The sequence below is a fragment of the Acinonyx jubatus genome, chromosome E4, assembly GCF_027475565.1.
Source record: "Acinonyx jubatus isolate Ajub_Pintada_27869175 chromosome E4, VMU_Ajub_asm_v1.0, whole genome shotgun sequence".
NCBI classification, from domain to species: domain Eukaryota; kingdom Metazoa; phylum Chordata; class Mammalia; order Carnivora; family Felidae; genus Acinonyx; species Acinonyx jubatus.
In genome coordinates, this window is record NC_069395.1 from 21,215,147 (window position 1) to 21,242,075 (window position 26,929).

General features: G+C 35.9%; 1 protein-coding gene across 1 annotated transcript in view; it reads left to right on the plus strand.

Moving 5' to 3' along the window:
• Positions 1 to 26,929, plus strand: part of CDC73 (cell division cycle 73) — a 321,928-nt gene that overhangs the window by 124,788 nt on the left and 170,211 nt on the right. The window contains exon 17 of the mRNA XM_027074943.2: positions 113 to 13,770. Coding sequence (XP_026930744.1) covers positions 113 to 149 — 37 coding nt within the window. The 3' untranslated portion in view covers positions 150 to 13,770. The remainder of the gene's footprint in view (positions 1 to 112; positions 13,771 to 26,929) is intronic.

Consider the following 26,929-nt stretch of genomic DNA (forward strand, 5'->3'; position numbering starts at 1 on the left):
GCATCCTGTTCACTTTTGAATTTTAAGTTTAAAAAAATCAACTTATTTTTACATTTCTAAAAATTCTAAAATTCCTATAATCATTATAACCTATTATAATATTATTTTCCAGGTACATGGTAAAGCATAAATCCCACTTGAGATTCTGAATTTTACTTGGTTTCCCTTTTTCTGGAGATCTGGATTAAGAAGCATGGATATACCTTGACCTAAAGACTGAGACTCAAGCTTTATGAATTTATCAAGAACTTACAAATGAAGAAGGTCACAGATCCATCTTTTATAAGACCTTATTTGATGCTTTATGCTTCAAAGGGATGATGCTTGTCATCCATATAAGCAAACTTTTTGGCTTACAACTATTTTTTTAATATTAGCCTTCTAGTCTGTAACGGAAATTGTATATTTTGATAGAAGTTTTTTCTCCATTGGTTAAATTAGCATTACTTAAAATTTGTTTCTTTAGAAAATAAATGCAGGTTATAAATGTGTGTATATTTAGAGGTTATAAGGCTCTCTAAGCCATCTTCTGATTTTTCATTGCTCTGTAATTCCTTTTATTGAAAATAGTATGCTATGAATGGTATCAAATTTTAGTCTCTGGAACTTCCAAAACTGGCAAAGGGATGTGACTATTTTGAATGAATCAGAATGTCAACCTGTATGTATACTATACCTATACTTATTCTTTATTTAAAAAAGAATAATGAAAAATCAAGAACAATTCTTCAGCTTTGGTTGAACTGTTCGGCCTTTTCAAGACTTCTTTACTTACAATGAATACATTGAATGAATGTACATTCTTCTTTCTCACTGACTTTGGTGATTTTAAAACTTAGAATGATATATTTCTATCTGTGCTATCTTTCCACTTGAAAAATCTCAGAAGACAGATTAAAAACATGATAGGCTGTAGTACTTTTTGTTTTGGGAGCCAGAGTATGTTTGGGAGAAAGAAATGTATTAGTCCTACTACAATGTAACTTTAACTTTCTTATCTTTCTCATAAGTTCACCTTTGAATCTTACTTTGTATGTATGGTATAGGTTTTTGAGTCTTCTGTTTCTAGGCATGTTGATCTTGGAGTTCTTATCTTCCATTATCCCTAAATACTGATAACTCTCCCAGACACCAAAGAACACATTTGCTTAATTAAGTGTCTGAACAGAAACAAGATAAAAACACTGGTATTTTTATGTGCGTATTCAATATCGTATAAAATATAAAACCTATATTTTAACTTAGTAAAATATTTTACTACTTCTCTAGAGTGTTGCATCCAAGGTACAATGAATGAGCATTTTCCTTGAGTCTTGATTTCACCTTTTATTACTTAAAAGCAACTGGAGCCTCTACTCCCCTAAAGAGTTTTCGCCATTAGGATTGTTGCTGATTGTTCATCTTGTGTCATTTTTTTTCTCCATTTTTTTCCCCAGTGATCTCTCTTAGATGAACATTTTTTTAGTAAACATTTAGCTCCTTCTTATGTTATGCTGACATTACCTAGCTTCATTTTGAAATTTAATGCTATCATAAGAATGAGAAGCACTTATTTATTTTTAAAGTAATCACAAAAGTCCATACCAATAGTGGATAGAAAAAAGTATTTATTCATGTGGAATTCACTATGTTCTTAAGAAAAGCAGTCAGCATTTTAAATTATTAGATTATAGGATATTTATAAGGTTTGAACAGATTCTACCCCCTTCCTTTCTGTGCACCTCTCTTCTTGAAAACAAAAGAACTCAAATTTGTTCACTTTAGACTTTCTCATCATATAAACTGTTTTCAAAATGAATTAATGTATTGTATAAACTTTCTCCATGATGAAATCGTCAAAGACTAGAATCTGTACTATTTTAATGTAAGATTACTTGTTAAGACTACTACAAGTGGACGAGAACTACCTTTCTATAAAAATTTTTAGTATTTATACTTATGTCATATATGAAATTTACTTGATACAGAGTGTGGTTAAAATTGGGAACATCTACTTTAAACAGGGTTTATTTTTCTATCTTGAATTTGCCTTATGTATATTCAAAGGCTTCTGGAAATACTGTAAAGGAACATTAGGAAAAGTACAAATATGCTATGCTGTATGTATTTTAAAATCAAACCCTTAGTATGTACTTAATTTTCTTTTTCTTTTTTCAGCAGTTCAGTCCCTCATTTAGGTCCATGTAATTAATGTAATAGTCATTAATTCCAAAACAATTTTTTTTCAGCCAGTCATTATTCGTTATCTCATGACTCCCAAGTCCTACAGCAGCACCTATCACTGTGCCTTGCACATAATAGGCATTCAGTAAATATTTATATGCATGAATTAATGAACTTTTCAGTGTGACTGATTTATTACAAAAAGTACTTTTACTAGGTCTTGGAGTTTGAAAATACAGAAATACAGGGAATGAAGAGGTACACATAGATGTTTAATGGAAATGAGGTATATACATTAATGACCTTGACTTACCATAAGTTACTGTTAACTGGAGACACCCTTGCTTGTCCCATTGGTAAAAGAAAACTCCCATTTCTTTATTCATAGGACACTTTTCTGAGTCAGGTAACATTAAGAAACTTGTAGGTTTCAGTCAGTTAATTGTTCAACCTTGACTGCACGTTAGAATCACTTGGGGGACCTTTTAAATATTTATTGCCTGATTCCTGATTCTGATTTAATTTGTGCTGAGACCTGATCATCAGTATCTTTAAAAAGTTGTTTAGGTAATTTCATGTTCAGAAAGGATTGAGAATCACTGATTTAATTTGTGGTTGAAAACAATGCCAGTATTAAATGTCGTATTTCCTCATCTCCCGCCTTCCCTCCCTCCCTCCCTTCCATCCTTCCTTCTCTCCGTTCTGCCCTCCCTCCTTCTCTCCCTTCTTTCCTTCTCCCTGCTTTCCTTCTTTCGTTCTTTCTTTCCTGCTTTTACTTTTCCTCTTGGTGGCCACCCTTTGCACTAGACTGACCCCCTTATTGATGGTATTGGCCTGTAGTTCCACATAACAAATTCAAGTCTTATTTATTTAATATAGGAGTATTTTGCTGTTTAATATTTAAACAATGTTTAATATATTGCATTATAAACTAGTATTATAGTTTATGATTTGTTTCCCATGTGTCCTTATCCTTATTTTTTTTTTAACAGCAGCATGATAACAATCCATACAGAAATAACTAGTTCATAATGAGGAAAATTTCATAATAATTTTTAAGGTAGAAGAAAGTAAAGGATTAATTTCTTATCTGCCATGCAGAATTAGTTTGCTTATGAAAGGAAAGAGGCATACTTTTTAATTGGTCTGCACAGAAAAGTAAATTATTCATTTAAATAAAATTCATTATCAAACATTGAAGGAAATATTTTTCCAAAATAAAAATTTTTGTGACTCCTAACAAAGTTAAAGTGATACATTGTTCTTTTTTGGAGGGTGGGGAGGGAGTATTTAGTTTCCATATTTCTTACTATATAACAATTCCATTTTATTGGTATTAACAGTAGAAAATGATGATAGGATACACATTATGTGGCCAGAAATAAAATGCCACTTTGTCAGATAACAATTATCTGAGTCTTAGTTGTTGAACTAATTAGTTTATAAAACTTTTTGAGACCAACAGTGTAATTTATAAATATTATAAAAGCTGACCAAAATTAAAACATGAAAAATAAATTTGATTACATGAGCCTTAAATATTACTTGACTGAATTTTTATTCACTTGGATTTGATAGTCAACTGGTTACCCTAACCATAGTAAATTAACTTTAGAAATAAAAAAGTAAAAATCACTGAATTTGACTTAAGAACTGGATTAGGAATTTTGAAATGTCATGTCCTGTATGTTCTGGCCTATCCATTGCCACATTTGGCTGTATAGTGATGCCAGCATGGTTTCTATCTGTATATGTTGGAATGATAACCAAGAAAAAATTGGAAATGTATAATAGGTGTATAAAAATTATATTTAGTAAATGCATAATATGCAATAATACTTTCAGGTCATTCATCTTTTGGGGCTTATATGTATTATTTTAGGTAGTGTTTATTAGAGTGATCTTGAGAGTTATATATAAATGTATGCCATTTAAATGAGTAAAGCTAAGGAGATTAATTTTATTGCCAGAATTCAAAAAGTGAAGTGATGCTATGTCAAATTTAGGTGGGTGATGTATCTCTCTGAGAGTTTTGTTTGCTACTGAATTCCATTTCTATCCAGTTTAAGTTTGCTAAAAGCTACTTAACCTCCAAGTTTGGTTATATAGTGCTTTATATATAATGTAGTTCATTTACATGGTATAGGCACTATAAATGATTGTTTACCCCCCAGTTTGTATATTTCTCATGCAAAGTGGGTTCTTCAGTGGAACTTAAATTTAGGCCCTGTGACCTGATTAAATGTTCTACTCATTCTTACTCCATTTCAGTGGATTTTTAAGTTTCAACTTGTAAATAAGTTTTGGGTATATTCCCACCCCCCACTTCTGCCCTAGTCTTCATCCTTCCAACCAAAAACACATTCAACCAAGAATACAGAAACTGTATTGTGTTGTAGGATATGGACGATGACAGTCTTTTCAAAAAGGGATTTAGGAGATTTTTCAGGCATTGTATTTGTTTTGAAAATAAAAGTAATGGAAGTTTTCACTTTGAAAACTAAAGAGTTAAATACATTTACAGTCTTCTGTTAATGTGTTAAATAATGGAGAGAATCACAATTCTTCCTAAAAGTAACAAGCTACATGCTCTAATGAGCTTAGTTTGGTTATGGTCCAACTTACCAAGTCCTTATTGTTAGAATGTTATTTACCAGCATACACTCTTAATTCTATTATCTTTCAGCAGTTTGGGCACCCTGATTTTAACATTTTGTAGTTTGAAAACAAACTGCACTCCGCATATAATCAAATCATTAACAACATCATGGTATTATTGGTGGTGCCAGTAATAATGTTTAACTCTTTTGCAACAAAATTCCTTTAATGAAGTGTTTAATGGGCCCTATTCAAACTTAATTTCCATTCAGTTCATAAGTGCCTACTAAATATGTATTTTATCCTGCTCTTCTGTTCATTTGATCATCTGCTTTTAGGCAGATGAGCATTCACATAACTAAAATAGATACAGCAGGAGTTGTAAATGCTGTTGGATTTTTTAAGGCTCAAAGGTGCTAGTATATAAGAGCACATTGCCAAATAAGCTTTTTTTCTTCTCATTTTCTAAAACAGTTTCCATTTATTTTTAATTAATGATCAGTGTTTATGGTGAGTTGGAAAACATCCTCTTAATTTCCTTCAGTGACCATAAAAAAAAACATTAAAAAAGCAGCTCTAGAGAAGGCTATGGTGTTGAGTCTGTCATAATTATTTGTAGATACTTTATCATAGAACTGTAGTTTATAATTCACCGTCATCTAGAGAATATTGATTTATATTACATGACTAATGTAAATAGGGCTCAGGCCACATAAGACCGAAGACATCAGAGGTTTAGTTAATCACATTTGAATATTTTATTGCGCTGTGATTGATTTGCCAAAAAAAATCCAAATGGAAACACATTGGGTTATACAGCATTGACTATGATAAAATATGATAATGTATACTCACAGAACTTGCCTTCATGGAGTTTAACATGTTAAAAATGTAAATATGGTAATGGCATCAATTTCTCTTTTTAAAATTGTTAAATAATGATGTGTTTTTCTTTAAAATGGAATAGTTTGAAATTTTATCAAGTTGGTGTATGTAATGGTTGGGGAAGATCAAATGGGCTTGCTCATGGCATATTCAATCATGACATAACTAATGTTTATGGTCATTTTGACTGTAAAGCAGTTTTAAAGTATTTGTATTTTTATTTACATGTTTTTATTTCATAATGCACCACTGAGTACAAAAAAGGAAGTGTAAGGGTTACTGATGATGAAATAAAGTGAGGGTGTTAATGTAGATTAAAGCAAGTTGATGTAGGAATTTGAGGAGAAAGAAGAAATTATATGGGAACTCACAACTCCATGGGGAAAAAAAGACATAGTAAGAATTGGGCAGTGATGTATCTTTTGGGGGATTGGTCATAAATTTAAATGAAACGAGGCAAACTGTGGTGTGATTTTTTTTTTTTTTCCAGCAGCATTTAGGTACTTGATTCCAGGTGTAGAAAAAGCAAATAGATTTTTAACTTTTGATAGAAGTAGAAACAGACCAGGGAGGTGAAGATATTCACAAAGGTGGTGATTATAGTACCAGAACATGGAATCTAAGCTCTTCAAGAGATAAATGATGGAGAGGAAGTGGTGGATTGTATGAAAGTGGTGCTGACCCACGAACTGAAACCTTCAGTGAAATGAAGCTAAAAGTGAGCCTAAAAGACAAGAAGGTGAGAAGATTGGGTGTGTGAAATCAGGATTTCAGATGTGATCTGATATTGATGAGGAAAAGTCAAAACCTTGGAAGTGACTGAGATAGAAGAAGGGCTCTTTGAGGTGGGGAGTCAAAGATCTGAGGCCATGATTACTCATGTGAATGTTGAAACTGAGAACTACAAGAAATAAAGGTGGCAGGGAAGATAGCCAGCCACAGGCTAGTGACTCAGCTTGATAGCAACAGGAAAATTCTAACTAGATAGCATGAACTTTAAAGGATCCATGCTCAAAACAAAAATCTTTGGCTTTGTTATCAAGAGATGAGTGAAAGTACATTTAGATACTTTTAGATTTTTTTTAAAGGTATGGATCATCATTTCAATGCCCCCCTCTAACGTGCTTTTTTAAATAAAATTCTGTACTTGTTCCATTAGGACAGGTTATGAGGGCTTTTACTATACTAAGTGTAAATCCTCCTTTTTGACAATAATAGCCTTTCTACCTTCTCTGAGTCTCGTTTTCTCCAATTTGCTCCCACATCAGGCTAGTTCTTGTATTCTTTGCCTCTTCTGTAGCCCAATAATAACTGGAAGTGGGAAAAAGTCTTTGTTGGAAGACCTGAGCACTGCTCTGTTCTGAGGTTTCATAATGAGCCCAAACTGAGGTGTCTCCTAGTTGTATGTGCATCTTACTACTAAGGGAGAACACCTTGAATGGTTCCCATAGTGGGTTCAGGGTGCTGGAAAAAAGGAATACTTGGAAATGTGGGAAATTGGAAAGGGTTTTTCATTGACTTTTCTGTGGACATCTTATTTCCTCAGTTTGTTTTGTTCTAGATTTTGGATGAGAATTCTTAAAATGTTGCAAGCTTTTTCCCCCCTATACTGGGGTGGGCTAGATGTTATTTTGAGCCTAATCTAAATCTTACCTGAATCTCTTTCTTTCTTTGGTTTCCTTGTTAACATGAAGTGGTATATATTTTCTTGTTTGGTGGCTGATGGCTTTATGGCTTTTCCTTTTTTCTCAATCCCCTACCAATTCTTTAGCTGTTAAGTATGATCGAGCTATGATCCCACTTGACTTCACTGTCTTCACCCAGAAGTGACCTTACCTATTTTTGGTGGAGGAAACAGAAGCCATGGACTTCTTAGTACTTTATCTCACAAACTTGTATGCATATAATAAGCATCCTTTCTTTCATTCCTCCTATTACAGTGATTTAAATGTCCTGTCACCCATCAAGGACTTGTCTATTCATATGTTCTCCTACAGCCTTCCCCGCTGTCGTGAGTATTGCTCTGTTACAGTTTTCCCTCTAGCTTGTGTCTTCATCCTGTCACCCTCTACTTATACCTTCCCACCCACATTTAAACTGGGTTGCACCTTACATCTTAAACAGGGTTCTACGGAGTATGTGAGTGCCTCCCAAAGATCTGTGGGCTTAGATGTATCACAGGTGTGGTACTAGGAAGACTACCTTCAGAGTACCTGCTGAGCTGCTGCGTGGTAGGCTCTCAGTTCCTGTTTGTATGGGTACTGGCATCTTTCTGGTTAATATATCCTTAGCCCACAGAAGTAGAGATAACTGGCTTGCTTGTATTGCTCACAGGTTTATTGCCACTCGTACTGTCCCACAGTTTGACTTGTGCAAAAGGGCAAATGAGTAGACAAAGGAAAATAGTAAAGAAGTCTACAGAAAAATAGGACATTCAGAAGTGGGTGGTGGTGAAAAAGAATTGCTGGTGGAGATGGATAACAGCTTTAATTTTGAGAAAGCACATGAGGAAGTTCAGTGTGAAATAAACTTTCTATAAATTAAAACAACAAAAACCCAATGCACTAAATGTAGTAGAAAAAGAGGGAAATGGCCACTCCTGAGGACCAAATTAGAGGCCTGGATGGAATATGTGCAGTAGTAGTTACCTCTAGAAACGCAAGGCCCAAAGACCTGAAGATTGTAATAAAAATGAAAACACCTTGAAGAAAAGTTTGGATATTTAATGTGAATAAGTAAAGAACCGTGAGGAAGAAAGGAAACAGACTTAGGAAAACAGTTCATAGATACTAGAGGAAAATTTCCCTGGTTTGAAAGAGCTCTCATTCTGGAGGCTCCCTGTAACATGGAGGGAAGGGGGAGGACACTTAGGCAGACATTTCATTCAAATATTTATGGTCTACTTCATGTCAATGATACTACTATTTTAGTCACTGGAAGTCAGGGTAAACAATTTTGAGCCATGCCCTCATTGAATAGGAAGAGGTAGATAATAAAATGAATGTGTCAGATGTGAATAAGTGATAGAGAAAAAAGTGAAGTAGAGTGACTAGACAGTGCTGGGATAAGGCAGAGGCAAGATACAGTGTTTTATTGGGTGGTTGGAGGCAAGGTGATGTTTGAACAGCAATTTGAAGGAAGTGAGGGAGCCAACCTCGTAAATATCTGCGGCGAAAATAAGGAACAAGAAGTTTAAAAGTCCTAAAATCGTGAGTCCACCTGGGTGGCTCAGTTGGTTAAGTGTCCGACTTAGCTCAGGTCATGATCTCATGGTTCCTGAGTTTGAGCCTGCATCGGGCTCTGTGCTGACAGCTCAGAGCCTGGAGTCTGCTTCCCATTCTGTGTTTTCCTCTGTCTCTGCCCCTCCTGCCTTGAGCTCACACTCTCGCTCTCTCAAAAATAAATAAACATTAAATTTTTTTTAAAAAATCCTAAGGTAGTATATCTGCAACTCAGAGACTGGCAAGGAGGCCACTTGGGCAGAGATGAGGCAGCAAGAACAGTTAAGAGGTGAGTGCAGAGTGGGAGCTGGAAATAAGATTATGTAGGACTTTGTAGGCTACTGTAAAGCTCTTAGCTTTTATTCATTGGTACATAGGGGAAGCATTGGAGAGTTTTTGAGCAGAAGAAGAGTGACCTCATTGTGACCTTAGGTTTTAAGAGGCATAATGCTCTTAGAGAATAGACTATGTGGTAGTAAAGGCAGAGGCTGGGAGATCAGATCATTGGATATTACAGTAATTTAGATAAATGATTAGGGCTTGGGCCAGTGTGGTTACTGGGGAGGAGTGACAAATGGTCAGATTCTGGAAATATTTTGCAAGTAGGTGGATTGGGTGTGATGTGTGATAATAGAGCCAACAAAAAGGTTTTTTTGTTTTGGGTTTTTGCCTAAATAACTGGAAGGATGTAGTTTTCTGCTTACTCTGATAAGAAAGGTTATGTAAAGGTCATATTTGGGGATGGTATTAGCTAAGGGAAACTGGAGTTTTGAGGAATGTTGAGTTTGAGATGCTCATTAGACATGCAGGAAGAGATAATTCAAATTCTTTAATTTCAGGGTAAAGAGAGGACTTCATAAAGGAACAAAAAAAGAAACACACATCTCCAGGCTTTAAAGAATGACTACAAATAAATGTTTCCCAAGTGAGACCATTTATCTTGAGGATATGCAAGGATCCAAAGAGTATATCTCCCAAGTAACCTCGGTTGAGGAACAGGGACATTAGAACTTTTAAGAACTTCAAACAAATGACGAATTAAAGATCTGTGTTCTGTGATAGAGTGGGAATTTGAAATGTTAAGTGGTAAGTAAGAGTTCCTCAAGTGGGAAAGACATACTACCTGGAAAATCTCACATCAGTAACTACAGATATTAAGCTATTTCAGCAAAGATGTGGGGGCTGAGCTGAGCAGGGAGTAAAGAGTGAGCACCCTAAATTTCTCATCCCTGATGAGAAAAATGATTTCATGGAAGATGACCAACACTTCTTCTTGCAACTAATCAGAAGTTCTATATTTTTGACAAATAGCTTTCTAAAACCCACTTAAAGCACTTTGGAATATTTAGGGGGAAGAAAACAAACTTGTTTTAAGGTTTTGGAGATTTTTAAATAGGTCAGGAAATTATTTGCAAGTTGTGAAATTGTGAAGGTATGAACATTTTGATAGGTATATTTATGTTTTCAACGCAAAAGCACAAAATAAATATCTCCAATAACCATTTTTAAAATGTTCTTTCCATAGCACAATTTTTTTCCAACAGTAATTACTTGTTCATTCACAGACTTCTGATCATCTGACTTCATAGTAATTTCTAACCTTGTTATTTAGCAGAGAGCTAACTTAGGTTTAAGAGGAAGGTCAACTCTCATTTTCTTGTTCCCACTTGGTTCCATTATTACTGTTATCTTTGTGTTTTTGTTTTGTTTTGTTTTGTTTTTTCCCTCCCTCCTCAGAGATCTCTTTATGCCACTTTTCCATTTTGTAAAGTATCTATAAAGTGTTGTCTGTTTCATTATGCTGGATGAGGGAATGGGAACTTCATTGTCAGGTCTTTTTCTTCCCTCAGTTCACCTTGTACTGTGTACAGATAAAGTGAAGGCATCTGTGTCAATTCATATATTAACTATTAATAAAGCTTAACTTAAATGCAAATATATATTTATTGTCTTCTTCCTGCACCCAACTGAATCATCTTGCATGCACCCTGGAATGTGTTTGCCCTACTTTGCAGACCAATAGCATGAAGTAAAAATGTTTCATACAGCATTTGTCAAACAGTGTTGTGTGTGGATCAGGAATGTTAGCATTCCAGTGAGGGTGAATTGTGTGACTGTTCAAATGCGAATTCCTTGACCTTTGTTTCAAATTTACTGAATGGGTTTTTGTGGGATAGAGACAGAGAATCCACATATATAACAAGATTCTCAAGTGATTCATGGATGTACTATTTTGAGAGTCAATGACTGAAAACCTGAAGCCAGATTATATTTTCAACCTCATCAAATGCTTCCTTCCCAAAAATTTAGGTCCAGATATACTGCCTTGCAGTCTTTCAACATGCCATCCATTTTCACAGCTCCATGCCTTAGTAAATGTCCCTTTCTCTGCCTGGAAAATGGGTTCTTACCTTTCAAGACAAATTCACACCTGTGAAATTCACATCTCTACTTATAAAATAACATTTGTGTTTTTGTGATTTCTTCTGCTCATTATGAGCAGCATGAGGGATTTGCCATTGTTAGTATTATCCCATATGAGAAAAAAATCAGAACAAAGTTTATGTTCTTAAAACCAATTGAACAGAGATGTGTTTGCATCAGTCATCTATGTACTGATTAGGAATGGACAACCAGATCTTCATTTCTCATATATATGATGCTACAACTCATTTTAAAACCTTAAAGAAATCTACCTATGCAAGGATTATTACAGAGATTGTCTCGAAAGGAATGAAACACAATAATAGAAATCTGTATGAAAGACTAAGCAAAGTTATACCAGTATCTAGTAAGGAGTAAGTATTCACATTTTTCTTATGTGTATTTATAGTACCAGTGCACTGTAATTAGTCATGTTTTAAGATTTTAGGGTTGACCAGTTATCAAGTTTACTATCTCAGCTCCAAATCCACCCTTCTTTGCCCTGCTTTGTAATGGCTGGAACTGGGCCCTGTACAGGTTTCTCCTGTACAGGCTGAATGTTAGGCTGTCACTGGAGGAACAATGTAAGGTCATAACAAGGGAAAGAGTGTCTTTTAATGATTCTGGTGGACTGTATTCAACTTGCCTGCCAGCAGATTAGCATGCAGAAGGTCGGGGGCACCCATTCAACAGCCTTCATGGGTCATCTGCAGCCTACATCTTCCTGAAAGTTACTCTGCTGGAAGACCCACCTGTGGCCCACCCATAGTCTCCATGGACCCCACCACTTGGTGAGGTGCTCCAACTAGGCCAACACCACCATCCCCTCCAGCATGTTTCTTCCAAAGTCTATGTTCCTGTGTGAGGTAGGCCCTCTCCAATGAGTTCTGAATCTCACTGGAGTAGGGGTGGGGTGGCTCTTACAAGTTCTTACTTTCTTTTTTATTCTCCCACCACTATAGAGAGAGTAGTTTCTTTCTGCTTCTCTTATTTCTATATCCATTAGAATCTTTTTACACCACCTTTTATTAACAGTCTCTAAATTTTCTGTATCAAAATTACTGATGTGGTGGTTCCTATCTCCTGATTGGATTCTGACTGATACATGGGGTATGCTGCTCAAGAGAGATTACTTTGAGAGTGGGGAATAAACTACTTCCTAAAAGTTGTGTTGAATCAGGGAGAACATGTGTTAGAATTATGGTTTACATAAATATTTGAAGTCTCAAAATAGCAAATGAGAAAAACAATACTGTGATGAAGTAATTGTGTGGAAATGAGAGAATGATTTGGTAGAGTTTTGGTGGCTGACCTGATTGAAACCATGCTGATGGACATGGGAAACTTTAGATCAATAAATATTAATTTATTCACATGTTACAAAGAAAAATACAAAAGGAGGTGATTACTGTGTCCAGATTCCTGGGAACCTTCCAGAGCTATTTTGTACATAAATAGATGAATAAATAACCACATCTCTCAGTCTCTCTCCCTTTTTTTTTTTTTTTAACATATTTGGCATTCTTCTGTATCTTGCTTTGTTCACCTACAATATATCTTGGAAATTGTTGTATGTTTTTTCAGGGTTTTTTTTTTCTGTTTTATTCTTAATTTTTTTTTAAGTGAAGTAAACATCATATAGTGAATATGTTTCCTTTGAACCGGATACATGCTATTTCACACTATGGCTATGCCAGCACTATGAAGGGACATCTGGGTTGAGTACAGTTCTCATTATACCATTATAAACAATGTTGCAGTAAACATCCATGTACGTATTTATTTGTATATGTGTTTGAGTGTGTCTTGGGTAAATTCCTAAAAGTGGCATCACTGGCTCAGAGGTCATGTTATTTTTTTTTAACTTTTTATTTTGAAATAATTATAGATTCATGGAAAGTTACAAAACTACTACAGAGAGGTTCCAGGTGTACCTTTCCCAATTTCTCCCAATGACATCATCTTATATAACTATAGTACAATATTAAAGCCAGGATATTAATACAGTCTACAAATCTTACTTACATTTCATCAGTTTTACATGCCCTCATTTGTGAATGTGTGTGTATGTTCTATGCAATTTTATCACAAGTAGATTTGTGTAACCACCACCAAAGTCAATATGCAAAACTGTTCCATCAGCACAAAGATCTTTTGTGCTACACTTTTATAGCCACACCCACACTCCTCCCTTCACCACCACCCAGTTCCTACTCCTGGCAATCAACTAATCTGCTCTCCAGCTCTATAATTTTGTCATTTTGAGAATACAGTAGACCCTTTTTATCTGTGGTTTCACTTTCTGCAGGTTTCAGTTACCCATGGTCAACAGCTGTCTGGAGGGAGATGATCCTTTCTGACCTATTGTCAAGAGGTCAATAGTAGCCTAACGCTATGTCACAGTGCCTGTGTCATTCACTTCACTTCATCTCATCATGTAGACATTTTGTCATCTCCCATCATCACAAGAAAAGGAAGGGTGAGTACACTGCAATAGGATAGTTTGAAAGACTACATTCACATAACTTTTATTACAGTCTGTTGTTATAATTGTCCTATTTTATTATTATACTAACTAAATAATAGGTACCTACTTTAGTTGTTAATCTTTTACTGTGCCTAATTTATAAATAAACTTGATCATAGGTATGCATGTATAGGGAAAAACAATATATATGTAGGGTTCGGTATTCCTGGTTTCAGGCATCTAACGGGGGTCTTGGACTCTATCCCATGCAGGTAAGGGAGAACTACTATATTCTATAAATGGAATTATACAACATGTAGCCCTTGAGGTTGGCTTTTTTCACTTAGCATAACTCCCTTGAGATCCATCCAACATTTGCATGTGTCAGTAGTTGTTCCTTTTTATTTCTGAGTAGCGTTCAATGATACAGACATACCACTATTTGGTTAACCATTCACCAGTTGAAGGGCGTTAGGTTGTTTCCATCGTTTGGCTATGATAAATAAATTTTCTGTGAACACTCATGTACACATTTTCGTGTGTTTTCTTTCTTTGGGATAAGTGCCCAAGAATATGGTTGTTGGGTTGTGTGGTAAGTATATTTTAGTTTTTTAAAGAAACTGTCAAACTATTTTCTAGAATGATGGTACCATTCTCCATTCTCACTACCTGTGTATGAGAGACCCAGTGTCTCCACATCCTTGCCTGCATTCTGTATTGTCATTATTTTTTTTTAAGAGTTTAGCTGTTTTAATAGGTGTGTAGTGATGTATCTTCATGGTTTTAATTAGAATGTCCCCAGTGGCCAATATTGTTGAACATATCTTCGGGTACTAATTTGCTGTTTGTATATTCTCTTTGGTGAAATGTCAAAATGTCTGCTTATCTCTTGCCCATTTTCTTTCTTTTTTTTTTTTTTTTCTTTTTTTTTTTTTTTACCCCACCAGCTTTATTGAGATATAATTGACATATAACAGTGGGTAAGTCTAAAGTATACAGCATGATAATTTGATACATGTATATATTGTGAAATGTTTACTACAATAAGATTAGTTAACACATCCTTCACCTCACATAATTACTTTTTTGTTGTTATGGTGACATTTAAGGTCTACAGTCCAAGCAAACTCACCCTACTGTACTAGATCCCCAGAACTAAATCTCACCTACTAAACTCACCCTACTGTACTAGATCCCCAGAACTTAATCTTCTTGAAGTTTATATGCTTTGACCAACATCTCATAATTTCTCTCACTGGCCAGTCAGTCCCTGGCAACCACCATTCTACTCTCTGCTTCTGTGAATTTGGCATCTTTAGATTCCTCATTTAAGCGAGATCAGATTAGCATAATGCCCTCAAGGTCCAGCCATGTCACAAATGATAGGATTTCTTTTTATTTTATGGCTAAATAATATTCATATACCACATTCTTAGTCATTCATCCATTGATGGAAATGTCAGTTGTTTCTATGTCTTGGCTATTATGAATAATGCTGCAGTGGTAATGAGAGTACAGATGTCTCTTAGGGTTAGCGATTTGGTATCCTTTGGATATATACCCAGAGGTGGAATTCCTGGATCATATGGTAGTTCTATTTTTAACTTCTTGGGGAATCTCCATACTAGTGGATGCAACAATTTACCCTGTTCCCACCAAGAGTACACAAGGATTCCCTTTTCTCCATATTCTTACTCACACTTTATCTCTTGTCTTTTCGATAATAAGCATCCTAACAGGTGACACTGTGGTTTGGGTTTGCATTTTCCTGATGACTAGTAATGTTGAGCACCTGTTCATGTATCTGTTGACCATTTGTATCTTTTCTTTGGAAAAATGTTATTCAGATCTTTTGCCCATTTTTTATTGGATTATTTTTTTTATACTGGGTCATATGAGTTCTTTATATTTTTTGGATATTATTGCCCCTTAACAGATTTATTTGGCTTGGATATGTTTTCTCCCATTTGGTAGGTTGCCTGTTCATTTTGTTCCACGTTTCTTTTGCTGTGCAGAGTTTTTTTGGTTTTATGTAGCCCCATTTGTTGATTTTTTTGCTTTTGTTCCTTGTGTTTTTTGGTATTCTATCTAAAACAATCATTTCTAAAATCAATGTCAAAGAGCTTTTTTCCTATGTTGTCGTCTAGGTGTTTTAAGGTTTTAGGTCTTACATTTAAGTCCTTAATCCATTTTGAGTTAATTTTTGTGAGTGGTTAAAGATAGGGGTTTATTTTCATTCTTTTGCATATGGATATCCAGTTTTTCCAGTACCATTTATTGAAGAGACTATTTTTCCCTCTTGAGTATTCTTAGCTTCATTATCAAATATTAGTTACTTTATAAACATGGGATTATTTCTGGTTCCTGATTCTGTTTCATTGATCTGTGTGTCTGTATTTATGCCAGTACCACTGTTTTGGTTATCATTGTTTTGTAATATAGTTGGAAATCAGGAAATGTGTTGCCCCAGCTTTGTTCTTTGTCAAGATTACGTAGGGTGTTTCAGGTTTTTTTGCAGTTCCATACAAATTTCAGTGTTTTTATTTTTTCTACTTTTGTAAAAAAAAATACCATTGGAATTATGATAGAGGTTGCATTGCATCTATAGATGGCTTTGGGTAGTATGGACATTTTAATAATATTAACTCTGCTGATCCATGAACATTAAATGTCTTTACATTTATTTGTATCTTCTTTAATCTTTTTCATCTATATCTTAAAGTTTTCAGTGTATAGATCTTTTACTTCTATCTTTTACTGGTTAAAATTATTTCTAAGTATTTCATTGTATTTGATTCTATTTTAAATGGGATGGTTTTATTTCTTTTTCAGATAGTTTATTGCTAGTGTATAGAAACACACTGATTTTTTTTTTAATTCTGGTTAGTTAACAGATGATGTAATATTAATTTCAGGTGTACAATATAGTGATTCAACACTTCCATACATTACCCCTTGTTCATCACAAGTGTACTCCTTAATCCCCATCACCTATTTAACCCATCTCCTCCCCATCCCCAGCCTCCCCTCTGGTAACCATCAGTTTGTTCTCTATAGTTAAGCATCTGTTTCTTGGTTTGCCTCTTTGTCTCTTTTTCCCTTTTCTCATTTGTTTCTTAAATTCCACACAAGAGTGAAATCATATGGTATTTGTCTTTTTCTGACTGACTTATTTCACTTAGCATAATACTCTCTAGCCCCATCCACATCATTGCAAATGGCAAGATTTCATTCTTTTTTTGAGTCTGAGTAATGTCTTTTCCTACCAACATCAGTCCATAAAGTTTGGAAAAGGTGACTGCTTCTTCAAATGTGTGACACCTATGTAAGGGTAAAGGGATCATGAAGAATTAAGGAAACATGACACCACCATAGGAATATAGTAAACTTCCATTAACTGAGTACAAAGAAAAGGAGATACATGAATTGTCTGACAATCGTTCTAAAGATGCTCTGAAAGCTATAAGAGAACACACATAAACAACTCAATGATCAGGAAGACAATAGAAGAACAAGACGTTCAACAAAGAGATAGAAAACATAAACAACTAAACAAAAATTTTGAGACTGAAGAATACAATAATTGTAATGAAAAATTCAATAGAGAGCTTCAACAGCAGACTGGACCAAGTGGAAGAAAGAATCTGTAAACCCAAGGACAGATCATCTGAAATTATCCAACCAGAGGAGCAAAAAGAAAAAGACAGGAAGAGACACAGGATTATTGAAACATCATTAAAAGGAACAACCTACGCATTAGAGTCCCAGAAGAAGATAGGGAAGGGGGGCAGAAAACATATTTAAAGAAATAATGGCTTAGAACTTCCCAAAACTGGTGAAATATTTGCACATCCAAATTCAAGAAGTTAATAGGTTCCCTACAAATTCAACTCAAAGGGATCTTCTCCAAGACACACTATAACAAAACTGTCAGAAACCAAAGACAGAATCTTGAAAGCAGCAAGAAGAAAGAAACTAGTCATTTACAAGGAACACCCATAAGACTGTCAATGCATTTCTCAGCAGAAACCTGACAGCCTGGGAAAAAGTGGGATGATATATTCAAAGTGCTAAAAAAAAAAACCACTGCCAACAAAGAATACTTTATTTGATATCCTTTAGAAATGAAAAATAGATTAAAAAAAAAAAAGAAGTGAAACAAGATAAAGACTTTTCCAGAGAAACAAAACTGAGGGAGTTCATCAACACTAGACCTGCCTTATGCCTTACAAAAGATACTGAAAGGAATTCTTTAGGCTGAAATGAAAGGATGGTAACTAGAAACATTAAAATATGAAAATGAAAATGTAAAACACACTGGTAAAGGTAAGCACAAAGTCAAATTTGGAATACCCTAATACTGTGATGTGGTGATGTGTTAATCACTTAACTGTAGTATAAAAATTAAAAGAAGTGTAATATAATATCTTATATAAAATATCATATAATAATATATAAGATATAACTATACATATTATATATTATATAATTATATATAAAATCAATTATATTATATATAGTTAATATAAATTACAATGAATATATGTTAATATAGTGAATATGAGTTAATATATTAAATATGGTTATAATGAATACACAATATAAAAAGACTTAAATTGTGACATCAAAAACAAAATGTGGGGGTGGTATAAAAGGGACAGAGTTTTTAATGCAATCATAGTTAAGATGTTATCAGCTCAAAATTGACTGTTATATCTAAAACATGTTGCATGTGAGCCTTAGGGTAACTGCAAAGCAAAAACTTAGAGTAGATGGACACAAGATAAGGAGAAGGGAATCAAAGTGTATCACTACAGAAAATCATCAATTCACAAAGGAAGACAGCAAGAGAGGAAAAATGGAAAAAACAAAAAAACCTGCAAAACCGCCAGAAAACAATGAACAATATGGCATTAGTAAGTCCTTACCTATCAATAATTACTTGAAATGTAAATAGCTCATAATAAATGTTGAACAGGAAAAAGTCATTATATTTCCCTACAATCCTTTGGAAGCTCTTGAAATCTAAGTTTTTACAAAATATGTTTACATGATAGCATCTATAAACTGAGCATGATTAGTGTAATCAATATGTTGAAAAGCTTACCTTGCAATGCTGTCAAATTGTAATTTTTGTGAATGTTAATCTTTTCATTTTCCTCCAGTTGAAATTTTCATCAGGCCTTTTACTTTTGTGCTACCTCTTACATGATAGTATTATAGTTATTTAAGTCATAAATATAGGCTTAATTCAGATATTCATTAAGCAAAACTCAAATTTGATTTAATGCCACATCCCCACACCCGTTCTGGCTGGTTGGAAGCACTGAGTGCGGGGGTGGGGGGTGGTCAGGGTTCAGCAGCTTCTCTATTTCTCCATTTCCTCCTCCCCAGTTTTCTCCCCTCCCAAAGCTGACCTGCCCCTCTACCCCCACTTCAACTCCAAGTCTAGAGTTAGGAGAAAGAAATGGTTAGACATGGGAAATTCTTATAGGAATTACTATAGGTATACAGGTATACCTATATAGGTATATATTCCTATAAGTACTCTTGGAAGTTGACTTCATACCCTTTTAGCCTGGCATAGGTTCAAAGCAGACTTTGGCTCTTGTGGGTATATTTTGTGGATTCTCAGAGGTTTCCTGCCAGGTGCCTCTCTTCTGCAGTTCAGTGGGCCTGGGAAACTCTTTTCCTGGTGGCTTCTGTATTTTGTTCTTGTTCTGAGAGAGGGTGCAAGTGAGCGAGGGGCATAGAGAGAGTTGAGAGAGAGAAGTGGGGCTCACCCGAAGCAGGACTCAATCTCTCGAACCATGAGATCATGACCTGAGTCGAAGTCAGATCCTTAATGACTGAGCCACCCAGGTGCCCTCCTGGTGGCTTCTTGAAAGAACTTCTTCCAGTCCTAAGAATATAGTGTTCACCTCCAGCTTTTTGTTTTCCAAGGTCACTGTGCTTCTCCAGGAGACAACCCACACCAACTGCGTCTCCTTATGGCCCATGGAAAACATCTGCCCAGCTGTAGCTCAGGCAGCCAGTCCTCTGTGTTAGCTCTCTCTGACATGAGGTAGCACAAATTCTCTAAGATCTCCAACTGCAAGAAACATTGTTCCAGTTCTCCCTGGGGTCCTGGTGAGACCCCAGTGAGAAATCACTTCATAATGCTTGAAGTGACTAGTGTCTCCTCTACACCTCTAACCCTTGTTATCCCCTCACCCTCTCCCCCAGCTGCAACATGGTCTCCAATTCTCTCTAAAGGTGATCATCTCAAAAATAAGTCTTCTCCTCTGTGTAAGTCCTTTTATATCCTCTTACTGGATGAGTCATTTCAAAACTCCAAGAACAAGAACGTTCTCAATACTGCCTTTGTGAATTATGTTGATGATGATTAGGTTTTAGAATTTTGAATCTGTTGTATCTTGTATCTCAGTCAAAGCTTTAATTTTAACATCCTGTTACATTTCTTTATTACCTGTCTTCCTCAAATGAAAGTCATTAGGATTTCTGAAGTTACCAGTGTGGAAAATAGGAGCCTATCTGAAGTCTCCTAGGCTACAATAAGAGAGCTATATGATACAATCTCTTCTGGACTATAAATGAGAGATGAATGTTCTTTTACTGAAAAGCACAGGAAGTATTATTAGTGGCTTATATCAGCTTACATTCTACATGGTCACACTCTTATTCTGTACCAAAACATTGGAAAAGTACTTTAAATTTAGTATTTAGCCTGCCACCTAGGGCGGTGGAAAAAATTTAGTCCTTTGCTTAATCATGCTACTCTTTTAGAACCATTTCTAAGAGAAGAATCTGATTTCTGGTCACTTGAGAAAACTAATCCTGCTTATTCACACAAAACAATATCAGTTTAAAAATATAGAAGTCAGCAATCAGCTTAGTGAAGTTATCAATAATATTGGTCTTTTATGTGCAATATATTTTTTCACAAAGATGTAGTTAATCTTTTTATTAAAAAAAATTTTTTTAACGTTTATTTATTTTTGAGACAGAGAGAGAGAGACAGAGCATGAACGGGGGAGGAGCAGAGAGAGAGGGAGACACAGAATCGGAAGCAGGCTCCAGGCTCTGAGCCATCAGCCCAGAGCCCGACGCGGGGCTCGAACTCACGGACCGCGAGATCACGAGATCGTGACCTGAGCTGAAGTCGGACGCTTAATGACTGAGCCACCCAGGCGCCCTAATCTTTTTATTTTTTAAATGTTTACTCATTTGAGAGAAAGAGAGCACCTGTGAGCAGGGGAGGGAGAGGGAGAGGGGGAGAGAGAGAGAGAGAGAGAGAGAGAGAGAGAGAGAGAGAGAGAGAGAAAGAGAAAGAGAAAGAGAAAGAGAAAGAGAAAGAGAGAAAGAGAAAGAATTCCATTCAGGCTATTTTGATCAGTCCCTTAAAGAAATTGAAGGCCTTGAACCTAAAATTAAACTTAAAAGAGTCATAAATCCCATTTCAATTTATTACTGTACTTTTCCAGTTATTTTATTTATAAATTCATCTTAAAAGATTTTTCACGGCCTCAGAATTGATGACACTTTTAGCTCCCTTATTCTCAACAACTACTATTTTAGAGGAAGAATAGCTTTAGAATATAACAAACCACAGAAAAACTTAATGGCTAAAACAATAAACATGGGGCGCCTAGGTGGCTCAGTTGGTTAGGTATCTGACTTTGGATTAGGTCATGATCTCACGGTTCATGGGTTTGAGCCTTGTATCGGGCTCTGTGCTGAAAGATCAGAGCCTGAAGCCTGCTTCAGATTCTGTGTCTCCTCTCTCTGCCCCTTCCCTGCTCATGCTCTGTCTTACTCTGTCTCTCAAAAATAAATAAATGTTAAAAAAAAACAATAAACATTTATTATTTTTCATGATTCTCTGAGTTGGCTGGGCAGTTCTTCTGGTCTGGGCTGGCTTGGTCAGAGGTGAATAGTCTATGAAGGCATCACTCTCATGACTGGCAATAGTTTTGACTAGTTAATCTTGGTTAAAAGCATCTGTATGACCTTCTTTAGTTGAAAGCTTGGTCTGGATGGGGCTCAGCTGGGACAACTTCTCTCTGTTCTATGCAGTGTCTCATCATCCCACAGGCTATCAGAGGCTTCTTCACAGGTGGTCTCAGGGTTCTAAAAAACAAAACAAACCAAAACAAAAAACAAAGTGAGAGAGCCCTAATGAACAAGCACTTTTCGCACATCTGCTTACGTCATGTATGTTGATGTCTCATTGGCTAAAACAAATTATACAACCAAACATAGATTCAAAGTATAAAGATGTAGACCATATTTTTTTAACAAGAGGAGCTGTGAAGTCATACTACTATGGGTATGTATATGTGAACAAAAGCATTTGTAGTCACCTTTATAATCTAACACAGATGTCATAGCTTTTTTTTTTTCTCTCTCTCTTAGTTTTATCAAGAGGCTATCATTTAACAAACTAAAACAACAAAAGCAACCTCTTGGTAAAACAAATATACTCAACCTTAGAATTTGTGTTTTGTTATTTTTTGCCTTCTAAATAAAGTCATATAATCCCTTTATGTATTCTGTGCTTTCCTTTATATCCACTCTTATTCAGCATATCTCCCCTTTATAGGGTTAGGAGCCCACAATCCATTATAATTATAATAACTACAGTGCAGCTGTTTATTTTTTTCCCCTCCAAATACTATAGGGTGACAAGAATAAAATTTTGATTTACAGTTGAGTTAGAAAATGAAAGAAAAATTGTAATAGTTGGTAAATTTAAAAACTGTATTTAAACAGTGTATGCTGAATCTACCCAATTAACAAATATTAGTTCAATTGAGAACAAATATTTATGAAGATTCTCTGTATGGCAGACACTTCTAGATGCTGAGAATACAGTGAGCAAGACAGACAACACCCTGTTTTCACTAAACTTACCTCTGGTGGGGAAGGCAAATAATAAGCAACTAAACAAATAAGTGAATGAAATAATTTTGTATTTTTATTAGTTTTATAAGATAAATCACTAAAACTAATGATGGAGAAAATATGAGTATCACTACTACGAACATATAATAGGCTAATTAAATTTACTAGTTGAGTAGCTGATTCTATATGTTGATGTGTGCAAAAGCCCAGTTTTGAATTTAAACAAGTAAAATAAAATCCAACAAACAGAGGCTCACAGTTCTGAAAATAATAGTTTCTTATTCCTCTATTAGGAGATCTAAGAAAGAAAAGATTACAATTGCGTATATCGTAAGCATATTTATGTTGAAAACTTCAAGAAAGCTTGCATTAGTGTTCTTTGGTGGTAAGCAACCAAAATCAATTTTAATTAACTTAAGGGGAAAGGCCTGGAGGGGCATGGTAGAGTTCCCAGGGAAGGGAAGGGTAAAGAACTAGAAGGAAAACAGAGAAGAAGCACAAGAGTTTGAATGGCTTTGGGTTGGTATATACAACAGATTGCATTTAATGACTGGGATTCTTCATCTCCTCTTGTAGGTACACTCTTTGTCATGTAACTTTGCAATTTTTTTCCACTGTGGATGGGGTTTTCTGCCATACTCCTTAAGTGGGACTTGTTTCAGTCAACAGGGTGTAGTAAATGGACATAGCAGAAGTTTGAAAAAGTGTTTGCACAATAATGTTTGTTTGCTCTTACTGCTCTGTCATGACCACGAAAACATGCCAGGTTAGCCTACTGGGAATGAGAGGCAAATAGCCCAATGTCTCATCCTCATATTTAGCAGTCAGCTCCCTGCCAGACATGTGGACAAGCTCATCCATGACAAGAAGAACTACTCACTTTCTGATCTGCAGATTTATGAGCCAAATAATGCTCATTCTTTCAAGGAACTGGGACTTAGAGTTGATTAAATAATACTACTATTATGGCAAAACATAACTGATACAATGTAGATCTCAGAAGAGTAGCTGATGGATGCCTATTTTAGGCACAGCTATTTTCAGTTATTTTGTCCTCCTGCTCACCATTCCAATTCTGTAAACAAACACATAAATTGACCCAACTTGGGTCATGTGTGCACACATTGGCTAGAAGAGAGAAGGTCACCTTGTCATTTCCACCAGTCCTTATCCAATGGAGGATGTGCTAAATCTCCTACAAAAGGTAAATGAATATTGATTTGACAAAAATACTTACAAGGGCCCTTACTGAATAACACCAAGTATTTGTTTAAAAAGTGTTTTATGATATTGACGAATATTTAAATGTTAGGGTGTTTATTTATTTATTGTTTTCACAAAGATTTTGTGAGATTTATTTATTTATTTTATTAAATATAATGTATTGTCAAATTGGTTTCTATACAACGCCCAGTGCTCATCCCAACAGGTGCCCTCCTCAATGCCCATCATCCACTTTCCCTCTCGCCCACCCGCCATCAACCCTCAGGTTGTTCTCGGTATTTAAGAGTCTCTTATGGTTTGCCTCCCTCCCTCTCTGTAACTGTTTTGTTTTGTTTTTTTAATGTGTTTAAAAAGAAAAAAAAGATTATTTAAGAGCCAGCTTGATTAGGAATTCATTTATTCATTCACCAAGTACTTACTGACTTGCTACCATGAATAAGGCACTGTGCAAGGGTTAGAGATACAGAAAAAGCAAGTGTGTGTGTGTGTGTGTGTGTGTGTGTGTGTGTGTGTCTGTGTGTGTGTCTGTGTCTCTTAGATCATCACCATGTGGAAAGACAGGCAATGAATCCCATGATTATATTGCAGTAGAGTGCTTGAGTTCAAATATGTATGGGGTGAGTGAGAGAAGGGGGTAGGTGGGTCCTACCTCAATGTAGGGGTCTCAAAGAGGAATACAAGAGAAGATAATGCTTTAATTCATCTTGAAGGTGGATGAGAAGATTGTTCCAGACAGTTCATGTGCAAAGGAAAGAAGGAATGAGAGAAAATGGTGAATTGAGGGAATTGTATGTGATATAACCAGGGTGGTTTAAACGGATTGAGAATGAAAGACAGACAATGGCCAGATGGTACAAGACAATGCTTGAAGTGTGAAGGACTTTAGACTTTGTCCAAAGGTGATAGAAAACTATTGAGGAATTTTAAATAAAAGAGTTGTGTGCTCAATTAAAAAAAATTATGATAAAAACCACATAACATAAAATTTACCATCTTAGCCATTTTTGAAGTATACACTTCAGTAGTATTAAGTATATTCACATTGCTGTGAAACAGATCTCTAGCTCCCCTAAAGTGTTTTCCTGTCAGCTTTGGCTACAAGAAAGAGAAATCAAAGTTATAAAGATAAGAGATCCTTGTCAGAGGTCTTATTTAATGAAAACTTCCCTTGTGCCAAATTATTTGAAGGGTGTTTGTTTAGAATCAGTTCTTCAGAGAGAAATATTTTCTTTGTGTGCTTCATTATTTGTAACTTAGTTCACAGTACCTTGAGTAATTCGCTAACAGCATCAAGATGAACAAACATACAAATAGTATGCTCTACTGAAGCATAGTTTAAAAAATTAATTCAGCAAGTATTATATATTTATCTGATTGCTTTGATTGTTTAGCATGCACTTGGCATTGTGCTGTTTTAGAGGCTTCAAAAAAATTCTTTAATATTCATTCTAATGAAAAGCTTAAGACTTTTGGGAAATGTAAAAAAAATCACAAGATACATTAGATAATAGTACCAGTGAGAATTACTAGATTAGATGTTAATGTAGAGCTACTACTCTGATAAGGTTGTGCTTGAAAATCATTCTGAGTATATTTATCTAATGGTGTGTCACAAAGGGTCCTGAAACTTGATGACTTAACACAACAAAAATTATTATCTCATGCAGTCCAAGGTCAGAAATCCTAGAGGGGGTTAGCTAGGTGGCTCTGGCTCAGCATTTCTCTTGAGGTTCCAAACTGCCATGAGGGCTGCAGACATCTCAAGGCTTAACTGGGCTGGTGAATCTAGCCAAGCTGACTCATATCAGGATCAGCCAGTCTCCATTCTTGTATGGCTGTTGGGGGAGGCTTTAGTTCCTCACCATGTAAACCTCCCCAGAGGGCTCTTCACAACATGGCAGCTTGCTTCCCTCAGAGTCAGCCATCTAAGAGGGAAACAGGATGAATGCCCAAGGTGGAAGTCACAGTCTTTCTATAACCTAACTCGAGAGTGACGTATCAGACTAATTCTGGTAAAATGTGTCCAGGACTACACAAGAAGGTGGGTATCAGGAGGCAAGGTTTATTGGGAGCCATTATGGAGGCTGTGGACTACACAGGCAGGTAGATCAGCTATGCAGAGGAAGAACGGCTAGTCATCTGAGGCAGCTGATGGGCTGTCCTGTATAGCTAATGAAAGGCCTCCAAGATCTTGCCTGCTGGCAGCTGGCCTGTTTATAATGGTCTGCTTGGGGCCCACACGGCTGGCTGACTGAGATAGCCTTCATTTCAAGAATCTTGAGGAGATGTGGGCAGCTTACAGTGGCAAGAAGTCAGAAATATAAGATTTGAACCATCCCTTTGATCTTACCTCTGGCTAGCTACCTACATAGCCTTTAATAAGCCTATTTCATCCCAGCATATGTAGTGAACCCTGGAGATGCAGTGGTGAACAAATAGAAATGATTTTGACCCATATAAAACTTTCTTTTTTTAACGTTTATTCATTTTTAAGAGACAGAGACAGCGCGCAAGCAGGGGAGGGGCAGAGAGAGAGGGAGACAGAGAATCCGAAGCAGGCTCCAGGCTCTGAGCTGTCAGCACAGAGCCCGATGCGGGGCTCGAACTCACAAACTGCAAGGTCATGACCGGAGCCGAAGTCGGTGCTCAACCGACTGAACCACCCAGGCACCCCGACCGTTATAAAATTTTCAGTATGATAGATGAGATATGTATTAACTAATTTCACAGGTAATCACTTAATTACAATTAGTAATGGCAGCAGTTTTTTTCAATATATGAAGTTTATTGTCATATTGGTTTCCATACAACACCCAGTGCTCATCCCAAAAGGTGCCCTCCTCAATACCCATCACCCACCCTCCCCTCCCTCCCACCCCACATCAACCAGCAGTTTTGTTTTAAAGTCCATAGAAAGTGTCAGGGCCTCTTCTAGGCATGGACACAAAGTCAGCTTCGAACTCATCTTCAGAGGCCTAAGAGTTATGCAACCGTAAAATGAATGGGCAACTGTTACCTTGGGTTTAGAATAAGGTCTTTTTTT